General features: G+C 35.5%; 1 protein-coding gene across 16 annotated transcripts in view; it reads left to right on the top strand.

Moving 5' to 3' along the window:
• MYO9A (myosin IXA) overlaps positions 1 to 16,578 on the top strand; it is a 273,318-nt gene that overhangs the window by 130,084 nt on the left and 126,656 nt on the right. For 15 of the 16 annotated variants that reach the window (XM_087428635.1, XM_087428628.1, XM_014780883.2 and 12 more), the window contains one exon: positions 10,621 to 10,740. The exons of the other annotated variant lie outside the window; for it this stretch is intronic. In XM_087428635.1, coding sequence (XP_087284761.1) covers positions 10,621 to 10,740 — 120 coding nt within the window. The remainder of the gene's footprint in view (positions 1 to 10,620; positions 10,741 to 16,578) is intronic. 16 annotated transcript variants of the gene reach the window in all.

Raw genomic sequence — 16,578 nt, 5'->3', positions numbered from 1 at the left:
TTACAGTATATTAATGTCAGTGCCAGCATTTAGCATTTTTACTTCCTCTACACCACTTACCACCTCCTATTTTCTAGCGGGTTTGGGATAAAAGGGTAGCATCAAGTTAGAACATTGTAGCACTGCAGAATGAAAACTAACGGAATAACTGTGAATGTGAAAATTGATTTAAGTAGTAGATTCAAAACTTTTATAATGACCATATATATAAATAATTTGCAGACATATCAAGGTGAAACAGGAATTGGAGGTTATTTAAGCAGAAGCAGAATATATGGAAGGCAGAAGGTAACCAAGTTCAGATACTGAATGAGAATAAGAGGTCAAAGATAATACTTCTAATGAAGAAAGAAGATGTAGACTGCAGAAGTACAATATATTTTCACTTCCTTTGAGAGTATCTTTATTAAAAATCTCAGTGGACTCTTAGCTGATTGTCAACAAATATCCTGATGGTGAACCAAAAAATCCTGGGCATTCTTAAGGAATTCCCTGACGTTCTTTTTCTTCATCAGGCCAACTGAACACAAATGAGAAGATCATTATAAAATCTAGTTTTAACTGTTATTTTTTATTTTTTACATGTTTATTTTTATTTTATATTTCCAAATGAAAGGACACAATGCCATTTTAAGGCCTTTGAATAAAAATTAATTCAATTTCACTATTCTTTTTAAGAATAAATCTGTTACAATTGTAGAATGTGTATAATGGTGATTAGGAAACCATAAAATGTTCTTAGTGGAGTACTATAAGTAGGCAGCCTGAGTGAAGCTACATGTTGGCCTTTCTGGGAGGTAGAATGAGAAATGATAATGATTTGTCTGGTCAGCAGTGAGATATTGGAAAACAGGTATTTCAGTGGTATCATCCACCTTGCTTCTGATTTACTCCTCCTGAGTAAGAAAGAACGTGGATTAGAGAGTACAGGGGAGATCATAACTTGACCATGAATTATACAGTATGTAGAAAGAAGAGCAGTGATGTTTTATTTGGTTCTTTTGCAGTTACATGAAAGTATAGCCAAAGAGGAATTGTAATCAGTCTAAAAAGATTAGGCAAGAGACGGAATTCAGCTATGGCGTTGGAATAAGAGGCAAGAACAAGAGAGTTAAAAGTGTCATTCAGTTTCTTCATCTACAGGGAGAGAAGCTGAAGCCATTCAAATAGTGTCTGCAGATAGAGAGCTTTAATGGTTCCCATATAACCTGTTCCCCTTCCCCACCCCACTCAACGGACTGTGTGCCTCTAATGTGCTCCCATTAGTTTCTGCAAGTGGGAGAAGGGTTCCAGTAAACATCTGTTTTCAGAAATGACTAGGTACTAAAACTGATTTGGATATGACCCGAAATCTAGAATCTCTGTCCAGTATTCTGTCCACAGTTCTACTCAATACTTAATACAGTCATTTGTGTATCAGGCACTGTAGTGTGTTGGTGAAGAGTAAGGTTTTAGATTGAACATCAGCGAAATATTAGAGTAAGGACCTCTGAAAATTCTTTCTTCCCTAAAAGCAACAAGAAAACTTGCAAAAAGTGTCAGAATAGCTTTGTCAGAACTCAGGAAATTCATCGAAGGCTTATAGTAATCTGGGAAGTGTTTATACAAGAAAAAAGGCTGAATATTGGTAAAGAGAGTGCTTTTTGTAGCGTTTTAACTTGCACTGTTCACATCCCTCCGTCCCCTGTTCCATGGTAGCCTGGAAAGCCAACAGCTCTGAAGGCCAATGAAAATCGGCAGTATGGCAATCACTGGACTGAATAGAAGGGAGTTGGAGCTCCTTCAAAGCCCCATTCCCAGAGAGTTTTCATTTTTCAACCTGTTGGGTAGTTCCCTGGAAGACCCCACTTCAAGGCTGTCTTTAACCTGACTTGGAGCTTGCCCAGCGTGAATAGCCTTTTCCCTAGGCATGTTGTTGAAAAACAGTCAGAAGCAGTTGTTGAACATTGCAACTCCCTGATACAGTAGATAACAGCTGGGCAAAAACTAACCAAAATGCTGGGAAAAGCTGGGGAATGAGGTCTCCATAATGGCTTTGAAAAGTTCCCACATATTCATGGGAATCTAGATAGCCATGCACATGCATAAGGCTGTGTACATGCCCAGGGCTATATGCATACTCAGGAAAGACCTGAGAAGATCCTGATCTCTTACCTCTGGGTAACTGCCAGGCTCTGTGCAAGCAGAAAGTGAAGGACAAGGCAGAGTTGCAAACTGCCTAGCTGAGTGTTGAAGGTGTGCCCCAACACACATACAGTGACCCTTGACAAAGACTGGGAGATTTATTGGTTTCAGACATGTAAAGATATCTGCCTCCAATCATTAGCTGACCACTAAGCTAGCTGAGCAGAGATTTCCATGGTCACATGTGACAAAGAATACAAACTTTACAGATTTAGTTCAGGAAAGTCCTAAACAAATAACAACAACTACAAGAAGGAGCAACAACAGCAAAATCCAGGGAGAAGGGAGAATCTGATTCCTAGAGTTGCCATGTTATATTATTTAAAATGTCTGGTGTTCTACACAAAATTATGAGATATACAAAGAATATGACCCATACATGGGAAAAAAGAAATCAAAAGAAACTATCCCTGAGGAAAGCCAGACATTGAACTTACTAGACAAAGTCTTTAAGCTATTTTAAATATGTTCTAAGACCTAAGGGCAAACATATCTGAAGAACTAAAGGAAAGTATGAGAACAGTGTCTCACCAAGTAGAGAATATCAGTTTTACATACATATATAAATTTTGAAGTGGGGAAAAAAAGTACAATAATTGAAAAATTCACTAGAAAAGTTCAACAGCAGATTTGAACAGGCAGAATCCAGAATCCATGAACTTGAAGACAGATCAGTTGAGATTACCTTGTCTAAAGAACAGAAAGAAAAAAGAATGAAGAAAAATGAACAGAGCTTCTAGACCTGTGGGACACCACAAAGCATACCAACTTCTGGGAGTCCAAAAGGAAAGGAGGGAAAGGGGCAGAAAAGAATATTTGAAGAAATAATGGCCCCAAACTCCTCAAATTTGATGAGAAAATTAATCTACACATCCGAGAAACTCAACAAACTACAAGGAGGGTAAATTCGGAGAGATCCAAACTTAGGTATATCATAATTAAACTATCCAGAGATAAAGAGAGAATATTGAAAGCAGCAAGAAAGAAGTGATTCATCACGTACAAAGTATCCTCAGATTAACAGTTGATTCATCATCAGAAACCACTGAGGCTAGAGGGGAGTGGCTTGATGTATTTGAAGTGATGAAAGAAAAGGACTGACAATCAAGAATTCTATATTCAGCAAAAACCTGTTCTTCAAAATGAGGGTGAAATTAAGAAATTCCCGGATAAACAAATCCTGAGCAACTGTTGCTAGCAGATCTGCCCCACAAGAAATAGCAAAGGAAGTTCTTCTAGCCGAAATGAAAGGTCACTAGACAGTAACTTGAAAGCATATGAAATTATAAAGAGCACCATTAAAGGCAACTATAGAGTTAAATATGAGATAGTATCAGTGTATTTTTTACATTTTGTAACTTTTTTTTCCCTCCAATCTGATTTAACAGGCAACTATACAAGGCAATAATTATAAATCTGTGTTGATGGTCATGCCATTTTAAAGATGTAATTTGTATGACAACAGCATAAAAGAGGAGGAAGGGAATGGAGCTATATAGGAGGAAAGTTTATATACTATTGAAATTAAGTTGTTTTTAATCCAGACTAGATTGTTATAAATTGAGATGCTAATTATAATTCCCTTGGCATCTGTTAAAAAATAACTAAAAAGTAATTTAGTAAAAGAAATGACAAAAATGTTACAATAGTATACTAGAAAGTATCTGTTTAATACAAAAGAAGACAGTAATGAAAGAATAGAGGAACAGAATAATATTTCTAAAGGCATATGTGGAAGCTAAACACACTTCTTCTTTTTTTTTGTGTGTGAGGAAGATAAGCCCTGAGCTAACATCTGTGCTAATCCTCCTCTTTTTGCTGAGGAAGACGGGCTCTGAGCTAACATCTATTGCCAATCCTCCTCCCATGTTTTTTTTCCCCCCCAAAGCCCCAGTAGATAGTTGTATGTCATAGTTGCACATCTTTGTAGTTGCTGTATGTGGGATGTGGCCTCAGCATGGCCAGAGAAGCGGTGCATTGGTGCATGCCCGGGATCCGAACCCTGCCCGCCAGTAGCGGAGCATGGGCACTTAACCGCTAAGCCACGGGGCCAGCCCCTAAACACACTTCTTAATAACCAATGGATCAAAGAATAAATCACAAGAGAAATTAGAAAATAGTTTGAGATGAGTGGAGGAAAATATGCACCAAAATTTATGGGATACAGCTAAAACAATGCTTAGAGGGAAATTTATAATTTCAAATATCTCTGTTAAAAAAGAAGAAAGATCTCAAATAATCTAATGCTCTACCTTAAGATTCTAGAAAAAATGAGCAAACTAAACCCAAAGCCAAGAGTAGTAAGGACATAATAAAGAGGGGACATGAAAAAAATAAAATACAGAATAGAAAATAATAAAGAAAACAAAACCAAAAGTTGGTTCTTTGAAAAGATAAACAAAATTGAAGAATCTTAAGACCTCGACTGACCAAGAAAAAGAGAGACAAGACTCAAATGACTAATTTTGAGAATTACCAAACTGATGGAAATAAAAAGGATTATAATACTATGAACAGTTGTATAGCAACAAATTAGAACCTAGTTGAAATGGACAAATTCCCAGAAAGATGCAAACACCAAGACTGACTCCAGAAGAAATAGAAAATCTGAATAGGTCTGAAACATGAAAAGAGATTGTATTAGTAACAAAAAAAATCTTCCCACAAAGCAAAGCCAATGAAGAGTGAATTCACTGATGAATTCTGTCAAGTACTTAAGAAGGATTTACGTCAATGCTTTATAAACTCTTCCAAAAAATAGAAGATAAAAGAATATTTTAATTCTCATTAAAACCACAAACCAATATCCCTCAACAAAATCCTAGCAAACTGAATCCAGCAATATGTAAAAAGTATTATATACCATGATATAGTGGAATTTACCTGGAAATGCAAAGTTGGTTCAACTTACAAAAATCAAATCAATAGAATGTTAATAGAATAAAAGACAAAAATCACATCATCACCTCAATAGACACAGAAAAAGCACTTGACAAAAGCCATCACCTTTTCATGTTTTTTGTTGTTAAAACACCAAACAAATTAGGAATAGAAAGGGACTTCCTCAACCTGAAGTCCCCATAGATTTCATAGGGGATCTATGAAAAACCCAAAGCTTACATCATACTTAATGGTGAATGACTGAATGCCTTTCCGAAACAAGACGAGGAGATCTGATTTCACCTCTTCTATTCAACATTTTCCTGGGGGTTCTGGTAAGAGCAATTAAGCAAGAAAAAGAAATAAAAGACATTCGGATTGGAGAGGAAGAAACCATTTTGGTTGCAGGTGACATATTGTATATAGAATATCCTATGGAATCCACAAAAAAACCTATTAGAGCTAATAAATGAAGTCATCAGGGTTGGAGGACACAAGATCAATATGCAAGATCAGTTGTATGTCTACACGCTAACAATGAACAACCTGAAAACGAAATTAACTTGGTGCTCTTCTAATCAGAGCACCAACAAATATACAATACTTATTAATAAATTTAGCAAAGGAATTGTGAGACTTGTTCATTGAAAACTGCAAAATGTTGAAAAAAACTTAAAGGATACCTAAATAAATGGAAAGATATCATATGTTCGTGCATTGGAAGGCTTAATATAGTTAAGATGGCGATTCTTGATCTACAGATTCAACATAATCCCTGTCAAAACCTCAGCTACCTTTATGCAGAAGTTGACAAGCTAATCCTAAAATTGATACGTAAATAGATCCAGAAATGCAAGAAGAACAAAGTTGGAGGATTCACACTTTCCAATTTGGATTAGGCAGTGGATTCTTTGTTATGTCACCTAAAGCATAAGCAACCAAAGAAAAAATGGATAAATTATACTTCAAAATTAAAAACTTTTGTGCCTTAAAGGACACTATTAAGAAAGTGAAATGACAACCCACAGAATGATAGAAAATATTTGTAAATCGTATATCTGATAAAGAGCTGGTATCTAGAATATATACAGAACTCCTACTCAATAATAAAAAACTAATAACCTGCGCTGGCCTGGTGTTGTAGTGGTTAAGTGCACACCCTCTGCTTCGGTGGCCCCGGGTACACGGGTTGGGATCCCGGCACAGACCTACACACTGCTCTTCAAGCCATGCTGCGGTGGCGTTCCCACATACAAAATAAAGGAAGATGGGCACAGATGTTAGCTCAGGGCTAATCTTCCTTAGAAAAAAGAGGAAGATTGGCAACACTTGTTAGCTAAGGGTCAGTCTTCCTCACCAAACAAAACAAAACAAAACAAAAAACTAATAATTAAAACAATTAAAAAATTGTTAACAATTAAAAATTGCTAATGATTAAAAAATGGGCAAAGGATCTGAAAAGACGTTTATCCAGAGAAGATATGCAGATCGTCAATAAACACATGAAAACATGCTCAACATTGTCATCAGGGAAATGCAAATCAAAGCCACAGTGAACTTCTCGTCTGCTAGGATGGCTGTAATAACAAATATTGGTAAGGATGTGGAGAAATCGGAATCCTCATATGCTACTGGTGGAAATGTAAAATGGTGCAGTCACTTTGTAAAACAGCCTGGTAGAGTTACATTTTACCCAGCAATTCCACTCTTAGTTGGATACCCAAAAGAATTGAAAACAGGTGTTCAAACAGAAACTTGTACATGATGTTCTTAGCAACGTTGTTCATAATAACCACAAGGTGGAAACAATCCAAATGTCCATCAGCTGATGAATGGATAAACCAAGTGTGGTAATCCATACAATGGAATGTTATTCTGCCATATGAAGGAATGAGGTACTAGTTCATGCTACAACATGGATGAACCTTGAAAGCATTTTGCTAAAGTGAAGGAAGTCAGATACAAGAGGCCACATATTGTATGATTCCATTTATATGAAATGTCTAGAATAGGCAAATCTATAGAGATAGAAAGTAGATTAGTGTTTGCTTAGGGCTGCAGTAGGCAGGCTGGGAGATTATGCGGGGAGTGATAGTTAAAGAGTATAGAGTTTCTCTTTGGTATGATGAAGATATTCTAAAATTGATTGTGATGATAGTTAAATAGCTTTGGGAATTATACTAAAAAACCATTGAATTTTCACTTTAAATAGGTGAATTGTATGCTATGTGAGTTATATTTCAATGAAGCTATTATACACAAAAACACAGAGAAAGAATGTCCATAGTGGCTTTATTCATAATAGCCCCCAATTGGAAACACCCAAATGTCCATCAGTGGAAGAATGGATAACCAATTTGTAATACACTCCAACCATGGAACATTATTCAGCAATAGAAAGGAACAAACTATTGATTCTCATAATGAATGAGTCACAAAAAATATTGAGCAAAAAAGCCAAACATGAAAGAATACATACTATATGATTTTTTATTTTGTTTAAGAACAGGTGAAGTAATATATAGTGATAGAAATCATAACTTGATTGCCTCTAGGAGGGGCAAGGGTAGTATTGACAGGAAGGGGATAAAACAACTTGCTGATGGAAATGTTCTGTATTTTGATTGAGGATGTAAACATTTGTTTAAGCTCATCAAACTGTATACTTGATATCGGTGGATTTTACTGTGTGTGAAATATACCTTTAAAAAATAGCCCTAAGGCTTGGGAGCTGACATTACAGAAACTGTTATAGGATCAGAGACATGGCTTCAGGTTTGAATGATACAGTGGAGCTGGGATTGAGCACCTGTTATATAGTATAGGAGCTTCAAAGAGCTTGAACTTTTCTGTCACTGAAAAGATAACTGGAAAATTCTGTTTGTTGGCTCTGACTAGAGAAACAAAAACCTTAGCAATCTGTGTTAGGTTTTAGATAAGGTTTTTTTAAAAAAAAAAGTTACCTTTAAAAAAAATCAGTGCCCCATGTCTTCACCATGCATAGATATAGGGTCTGAATTTACGCTATGTGTTTGGTGCATAATCTCAAGCTAAGAAATTATCAAAACTAGACCAGCAGGAACTAGCATAAGCAAACATTAAATAAACCTCTTTTAAGAGTTTATGACTCTTATTACTTGGTCAAGCTGATGTCAGCCAGGTTTTCCACTGTAAAATTAATAAGTATGTTGCACTTAATAATAGTAAATAACAAATAAGTATTTTATAGGGTTAAAAAAAAAAAAAAGAGTTTATGAGACTCCTGGGGCCAGCCCCGTGGCTTAGCGGTTAAGCGCGCGCGCGCTCCGCTGCTGGCGGCCCGGGTTCGGATTCCGAGCGCGCACTGACGCACCGCTCCTCCGGCCATGCTGAGGCCGCATCCCACATACAGCAACTAGAAAGATGTGCAACTATGACATACAACTATCTACTGGGGCTTTGGGGGAAAAATAAATAAATAAATAAAATTAAAAAAAAAAAAAAAAAAGTTTATGAGACTCCTTAGAAAATAACCCCCACTGAAAATGTACTTATAAACCATCCTAGGAAAAGAGACCGCCTTGACAGAGGGTTGGTACACACAACACACAAGAGGAATATCACTTTCAGGTTTGGAAGTAGTATTACAGTCTGTAAAATAATGTTTAAAATAGTTAACGAGGCATAGAAAGCAGAGTGAAAGAACAGAAGTTTAAAAAAAACTAAGGTATGAGGTGAGACACAAAACAGTCACAGATACAAAATTACCCATATCCAAATGACATTGCCACAATTTATTATATAAAATAGAAAATAGAGTACAGTGGCTGTAGTAATGTTGAGTGATTTCTTAAAACTACCTAATAATTTAGTATATTTAATATTCTGAACTTTTATATAAAAGTTTAATACTATACTCTTCTTAAATTATTTCTGACTAGCAGATTATCAAGTTAGCTATTGAAGGGCCTGAAAGTCCAGTGATAACTTTTTAAAGTTACAATTTGGATAGAGTATGAGAAGAACTCACCATGTGTTTTTTTCTCAAATGGTCCCCCTCAGCTGATATCCAGCCACCCCCACAATTAACCAAGTGCAGGCTAGTCTGAGCCTAAGTATTCTTCCTCCAAGGAGCCCATCAAGGGGGGGATTATTGATAATAATGAGAATAGAATATTTTTACTGAGGTATCTTTTGACTAAGAAACAATGGGTAACTTGGTAATACTTGTCTCTTTTTGAAACAATGAATGTTTGCAACTATGGACTCTCCATATTGGATAAATGAGATAGTGTTTTATTAGCGTACTTTTTTATTATTGGATATGAAAAAAAATTTTCAAATCCATATTAAAAACAAGCCTGCTTGTTATATGTATATTATTATCTGGTGTTATGGTATCGTAAGATACCATCTCCTTAGCTAAAATGTAGGTGCCTATTCTGTGGATATAGAAATCCAGTTTAAGGAATTATACTTAGACTAAACCATGCTCTGCAAACCTCTTTGAATTACTCTGCCTCTGTTTAACTTTTAAAATGATTCTGCCTTGAGAACTATTCATAGATAGTATCTGATTCCTAATTATAAGTAAATATGCACTAATGGAACTTTAGTTCGTTGTTTATGTGTTGCTTAATTTGCCTTGATCTGTCATTCAGCTATTCACTTTTGTTTTTTAAAGGCAAACCTACGTAAATTTGAACTTGATGTCCTAACTAATTAACATCCTTTATTGTCCTACAGATGTTCTCTAGGTAAATGATACCCAACTCTCCCCAAATCTGGAAAACCTGTATTCTCTTTTAAATTCATTTAATGATAATATTTATGTTACTGAAACTTCCACCCTTCTTAATTGCTCAAGTGACTCACTGTTTCAGTATCACTAATCTGGGGCTTTGGTCCTTACTTGAACGTGCTCTCTTCCCTTTCCCACCGGTAGTTGATTGTCTCATTTTACTAAGAAGTGGTGGTGAAGTATAGATTTTCCAGCTTTGTTTTCAGATATATAAATACAGAAACGCTGCTGGGTTTTCCTGCTCTATGCTTTTCTTCTGCTCTTTCAACATTGACACACTTGTTGGAATTCTTACAAGTGTGGTTAATTGCAAGATTTGTGAAAGAATTGTTTAACTTTTGGTAAATTGTTTTGGGTATATTTCTCTTTGGGGTTCCATCAGTGTTCCTTGCATTGTTGCCAACTATATTCTAATTATATTTCAGACCTGATAAAAATGAGTCTACTGAAAAAAAATTGACTAAACCGTACAAATTGTTTTTGAAATTTCCCTAGTATTTTAAATTAGAAATTTTTATTATGGTATTAACTCACAACACTTTGAGTACTGAAAAGAATACTTTGAATACCTAACAAGGACCTTTATTTTTTCCTATTTATTTTTGGTAATTTCCCTAAGTTAATTGGAAAAATCATTCACATTTAACCCCTTACTTGGTACATTTTTATATACTCTTAAGATAGTTGGCAGCATTGTCCTTGATTCTCTATTGGTTTGGGCTTATATAATGTCTTTTTCTTTTCTCCATTTTTTTGTTTTTCTTTTGCTTCCTAAGGACATGATGATACAGCGCCATGTGCAATTTTGAAAAGTATGGATAGTTTTAGCTTTCTTCAACACCCAGTCCACCAGAGGAGCTTAGAGATTCTGCAGAGGTGCAAGGAAGAGAAGTACAGTAAGGCTGCAAATCCTGATAAACTCTGTGTCATCGTGTAACCATTTGGAAATGGAAACCAGGAGCATTCTACACCAGGGTGGGACATAAATTGCATAGGCAATGTAACCTCCATAATCCTTTGACCAGTCAGTCTCAGGATACTTCCATTGATACTTGAGTTCTTTCTCTTGAAAAACTTGATAGACCTGTTGTTTTAACTTGGATGACTATTTACCTCTGATCCTTGAGTTGTTAATTATACTTGGTTACAGACTCTGAATTGGTTTCCATTTTTCTCTTTAAGGTAGCCAAGTGTTGGGTAAAAATGGATAATGATTTTTTTTCCCTGCTGATTTTTTAAAAAAAGCTTTATTGAACTCTAATTGAAGTAAAATAAACTGCATGCAAAAGCATACAGTTTGGTAAATTTTGACAGATATATACACCTGTGAAATTATCACCATAATCAAGATAATTAACATATTCAACACTGCCAAAAGTTTCCTCTGCCCTTTTCTAATTCTGGCTGATTTTCATGCTTGATTATGCTTGAATTTCAACATCAGCAGTGGTGCTTTTGTGTATCATTGGTAAATCCACTTAGTTTGATTGCAGTCCTCCTACCATACTCTCCTGTGTCTGGTTTAGAGCAAAGCCACCACATTAATGTTTTGGCTTAAGAAAGAATGACAAAGTCATAGTGGATGTTCTTTTTTTTTTTTTTTAAATAAAATCGGTGTAAAAAGATGCCCTTGGTCTCCATTTCCTCCTTTTCTATTTGTTATATACTCATTCTGCGTGAAAATGGGTTCTTTTGCCTGTTGCAGGATTACAGTTATTTGGCTACTGCTATAGTGAGAATAAACGGATCCTTCAGAATTCTCAAAGCCTAACTCAGCAATTTGCATATAATGGACCTAAATTACTTACAGTCTGTTCTGTTCTGAGCTTTTTACAAATCACCACAGTTTTACTTTGCTAATTTCACAGTTCTGTGATTGAAAGTTTACTATCCAATTATGAGTGAAAGGAGAATATAAGTAGAATTCCTAAAAGCAAATGTTGTGGTTCTTTCTTTAGTTCTTCTTACTTTTGCTGTCTTGGTATAAGAAAATGTGTACTGCATTTTGAAAAATATTTTCTCATTTTAGAAAGAACAAAGGTAAGCATTTCCTTTAAAAAAAACATTCTTAAGTGTTACTCTTAATTATTGCTATTGTTTCTAAAAGGTATACAACAAGTCCTCATTCCAGTTATCCATCTTCCTTTTCTAAATCTTTTAATCCATGGGACATTATTTTAAACTGTCTATAAATCTTTTTTGGGAGCTTAAATTAGTTCTTTTTAACATTTAAATAGCTGGCAAGTGGTTTATTTGCTTTGTTGATTTTCATTTTCTCAGCCTGACAACCCTAGGCCTGATTGTATTCCAGCTTAGTATATATGGGTCCAGAATAGGAAGGCACCAATTTCAGCTTAGGCTGCATGAGGAAATTGTACACTTACCTGTGTTCACATACAAATTTATTTCTATATTTGTGGAAGTTGGAGCTTTTCCATTATTTTAGGTAGTTCATTCCATTTTCCATTATACCAATAATTAAAATTTTATGTAAAATTATAAATTCAAGTTTAGGAGATTGTTTTTAAAAAACCAGGGCACTACCAGGTAATGGTGAATTGGTGAGGTGAATGCGTCCTCCTACAGGTAACCATAATAAAACCTGGAAAAAATTTAAAAACAGCAGACTATTTGAAAGCAGTGGAAAAAGACCAAAAATGACCAAAAAGAAGCAGAAACCAGAGGAAAGTTTATTCTTTAAAGTAAGTAAAGTAGTAGGTAAGAATTTGTGAATTTTTGACTTTTTGTACAAGGTACTCCCCAACTTCCACAGCTCTAGAGACAGAAAACCACAACTATACTGGCTTAAGGTGTCAGAGGACAAAGTTGAGGACTGGCAAAGCAGCTTGGAATTTAGGAGGACGATCCTGGAACTGAAAGAGCTGCCAAAGGGCTAAAACCCAAAGTTAGAGTATGAATTCTGCCAACCATACCTGGGTAACTGCTGTGAGTATGCAGGGAAGACTATAGGAGCCCTATCTAAAAAGCAGTGCAAACCAAATAGGACATAACCTTTGAAAGACACACTGCAGTTGGTGAGATTTGCAAGTTTGCTGCTTTTTTTGACTGTGGGCTTTTTGTATTTGTACATAGCTCCCGTCGGGGCGAAAGCCGAATTGTTACTGCCTTAGTTGGAATCCCGTAAGTACAGGAGAGAGAGAAAAAGGCAGAAAAATATTTGAAGAAACAGTGGCTGCAAACTTCCATGTTTGGTTAAAAAAAACTACCTTAAAGATCCAAGAAGATCAGTGACTTCCAAATAGAACAAATACAGAAGAAAACCACAACTGGGCCCATTATAGGCAAACTGCTAAATGCCAAAGATAACAGAGAAAATCTTGAAAGCAGCCAAGAGAAAATATGGCATGTTAAGATACAAAGGACTAATGATATGATTAACACCTGACTTCTTAAAAGCAATGGAGGCTGAAAGATATCCAAAAATCATAATTAAAATCTTCCCCCAAGACACAAACAACTTTCAGGCAAAATTTCTATATTTGTAGTTTGGGACCAGATAAGTTAACAATCTGGTAGAAGAAAAATCAAGTCTTCTGAAGAACTTAACAAAATCCACTGTTGCTACACTGTATTATCTACAATGTCAGTTAGCAAAAGCATCCTTCAGAAATGAAGCTGAAATAAAGATGTTTGCAGATAAACAGAATCAGAGAATTTGTCACTGTAATATGTATTCTATGAGAAATGATAATGGAAATTTTTTAGGCTAAAGGGAAATGACACTAGATGATAACTTGGATGTATGGTAAGGGTTGGTAAACTTTTTCCTCAAAGGCCCAGATAGTAAATATTTTAGGCTTTGTAGGTCATACGGTCTTTGTTGAAACAACTCAGTTCTGCTGTGAAAGGAGCCATAGACTGCATAAATAAATGAGCATGGCTATGTTTCAATAAAACTTTACTATGGACACTGAAATTTAAATTTCATATAATTTTCACATGCCACAAAAGTATTCTTCCATTTATTTTTTTCCTCAACCATTTAAAAATGTAAAAACCATTCTTAGCTCGCAGGCCATACAAAAATACACAGTGGGTTTGATTTGGCCCATGGATTCTAGTTTGCTGATCCATGAATTATTGGAAGGAATAAAGAAACCAGAAATAATAAATATGTATAAAAACAAATGACTATACATATTTTCTTTCCTTCTCTTAATCTTTTAACAAGATACACGACTATTTAATGTAAAAATTATGACATTGTTTTGGTGGTTTAAAACGTGTCCACAAATTCTTTGATACTCCTCCCTTCAAAAGGCGTGTGTTGGGGCCGGCCCCGTGGCTTAGCGGTTAGGTGCGTGCGCTCCGCTGCCGGCGGCCCGGGTTCGGATCCCGGGTGCGCACCGAGGCACCACTCCTCCAGCCATGCTGAGGCCGCATCCCACATACAGCAACTAGAAGGATGTGCAGCTATGACAGACAACTACGTACTGGGGCTTTGGGGGAAAAATAAATAAATAAAATCTTTAAAAAAAAAAAAAAACAAAAGGCGTGTGCTATACTTAGTGACTTGTTTCTCACAAATGAAATGTGGCAGAAGTGACAGTGTGTGACCTTCAAGATTAAGACATAAAAGGTATTGTGGCTCTTCCTCCTCCTGTTCATTTCTGGTGCTTCCACCTTCTCTCTGCAGCGACTATTCTCTGAGATTTGGCAGGGAGGACATTAGAGAAGTGGGGAGAAATTGGGGTTCTTGGGAACATGAGCTGCATCCCCACTTCCACAAAGGTCAGGAGCCCTGGAAAGGAGAAGGAATAAGATGGTAGGAAGAAAAGAGTTCAAATAGAATAATCTCACTTCTATTTGAACTCTTACTTTTGACCTTTAGTCTAGTCTCTGGACAATGGAGGTTGTGATGTTCATGAACAAGATCAAGGATCAGCACTTGTCAGAGAAGGGCTGTGGGCTTGATACACCTCACTCCTCTCACCTTACTGACAGTGCCTGTCTTAATGTCCCTGACCTCAGGCATCAGTATGGTCACACAAATGATTGAAAATTTAGAGTATGTTGTCTGACCAAAATGGAATTAAAATAGAAATCAGTAACAGAAAGATATCTGAGAAATCCTCAAATATTTAGAAAATAAACAACATATATAAATAACTCACGAGTAAAGAAAAATTCATAATGGCAACTTGAAAGTATTTTGATCTGAATGATAGTGCAAACATAACACATTACAACTTGTGTAATGCAACTAAAGAAGTGCTTAGAAGAAACTCATAGCTTTAAATCCGTATGTTTGGAAAAAAATAAGGTGAGAAATCAATGATCTAAACTTTTACCCTATGAAGCTACAACAGGAAGAGCATATTAGACCCAAAATAAGTAGAAGGAAGTAAATAATAAAGTTAAGAGCTAAAATCGGTGAATAGAAAGCAGACCAACAGTTGAGAAAATCTGTGGAAATCAAAAGCTGATTTTTCAAAAAGAGCAATGAAATTGATAAAGCTTGAGCCCAGCACTGTCCAGTAGAACTTTCTGTGAAGATGGAAATGTTCTCCAAGTATGCTGTTCAAAATTGTAGCCATTAGCCACATGTGAATGTTAAGCACTGAAATTTTTGAAAAATTCAAAAACTGAAGTTTTAATTCAATCAAATTAAATTTGAATAGCCTAGTGGCTGCTGTATTAGACAGTGAAGTTCTAGCCATTCTGTTTGATCAAGAAATATGAGAGAAGACACAAATGCTGTTATCTGGAATGAAGAGTAGACACAGTTACATGTGGTACAGACATCAAAAGGTTGAGGAGAGGTTATGAACATTTATGTCAATACATTTGACAACTTAGATGAAATGGACAAATTCCTTGAATGTCAACAAATTATCAAAATTGACCCAAGGAAGAATAGAAAATCTGATTAGTCCTATATCAACAATATTGGATTCATAAGTAAAATCTTCCCACACACGAACACAGAAAAGTCCAGGCCTGGATAGCTTCAATAGTGAATTTTATTTAAGAAACGTTTAAGCAAGGAATAATACTAGTTCTCTCTTAACTCTTTCAGAAAATAGAGGAGCAAGGAACACTATAAAAATCATATCATGAGGCCAGTACTATTATTCTAATACCAAAACCTGACAAAAACATCACAAGAAATCTATAGACCAACATACTTCACAATGATAGAGGTAAAAATCCTTAACAAAATAAGAGTAAACTGAATTCAGCAATATGTTAAAGGATAATACATGAAGACCAAGTGGAATTTATCCCAGGAATGAAAGGTTGATTTGATAATAGAAAATCTGTCAATATAACTCACTATATTAACAATTAAAAAAAGAAAAACCATATGATCATCTCAGTAGAAGGATAAAACGAGTTTGTCGTAATTCTACACTTAGTCTTCTTTAAAAACTTTTAGTAGCCTAGGAATAGAAAACAACTTTCTCAACTTTATAATTGAGATTTCTGCTTTTGCCACTCAGGTTTAATATTGTACAAAAGGTCATAGTACAATATGGCAACAAAAAGAAATAAAAGGTACATGGAAACATGATCCTCCATATAGAAAGTGATAAGGAGTTTAAAAAATGCTCTTTGATCTAAAAAATGAATTTAACAATCTCACAGGATACCAGGTAAATACACGAAATTAAATGGTAATATTCTAGCCATGAACACTCGGAAAATGAAATTTATAAATGCCTTTTATACATCTGTTGCAGCCAGCCTCCTAGATATTCCTCTGGTATTCA

This window comes from Ceratotherium simum, chromosome 3, assembly GCF_057802395.1.
Source record: "Ceratotherium simum simum isolate JZ-2026a chromosome 3, ASM5780239v1, whole genome shotgun sequence".
In the NCBI taxonomy this organism is placed as follows: Eukaryota; Metazoa; Chordata; class Mammalia; order Perissodactyla; family Rhinocerotidae; genus Ceratotherium; species Ceratotherium simum.
The sequence above is the reverse complement of the archived record's forward strand: the minus strand, read 5'-3'. Positions and strand labels throughout refer to the sequence as shown.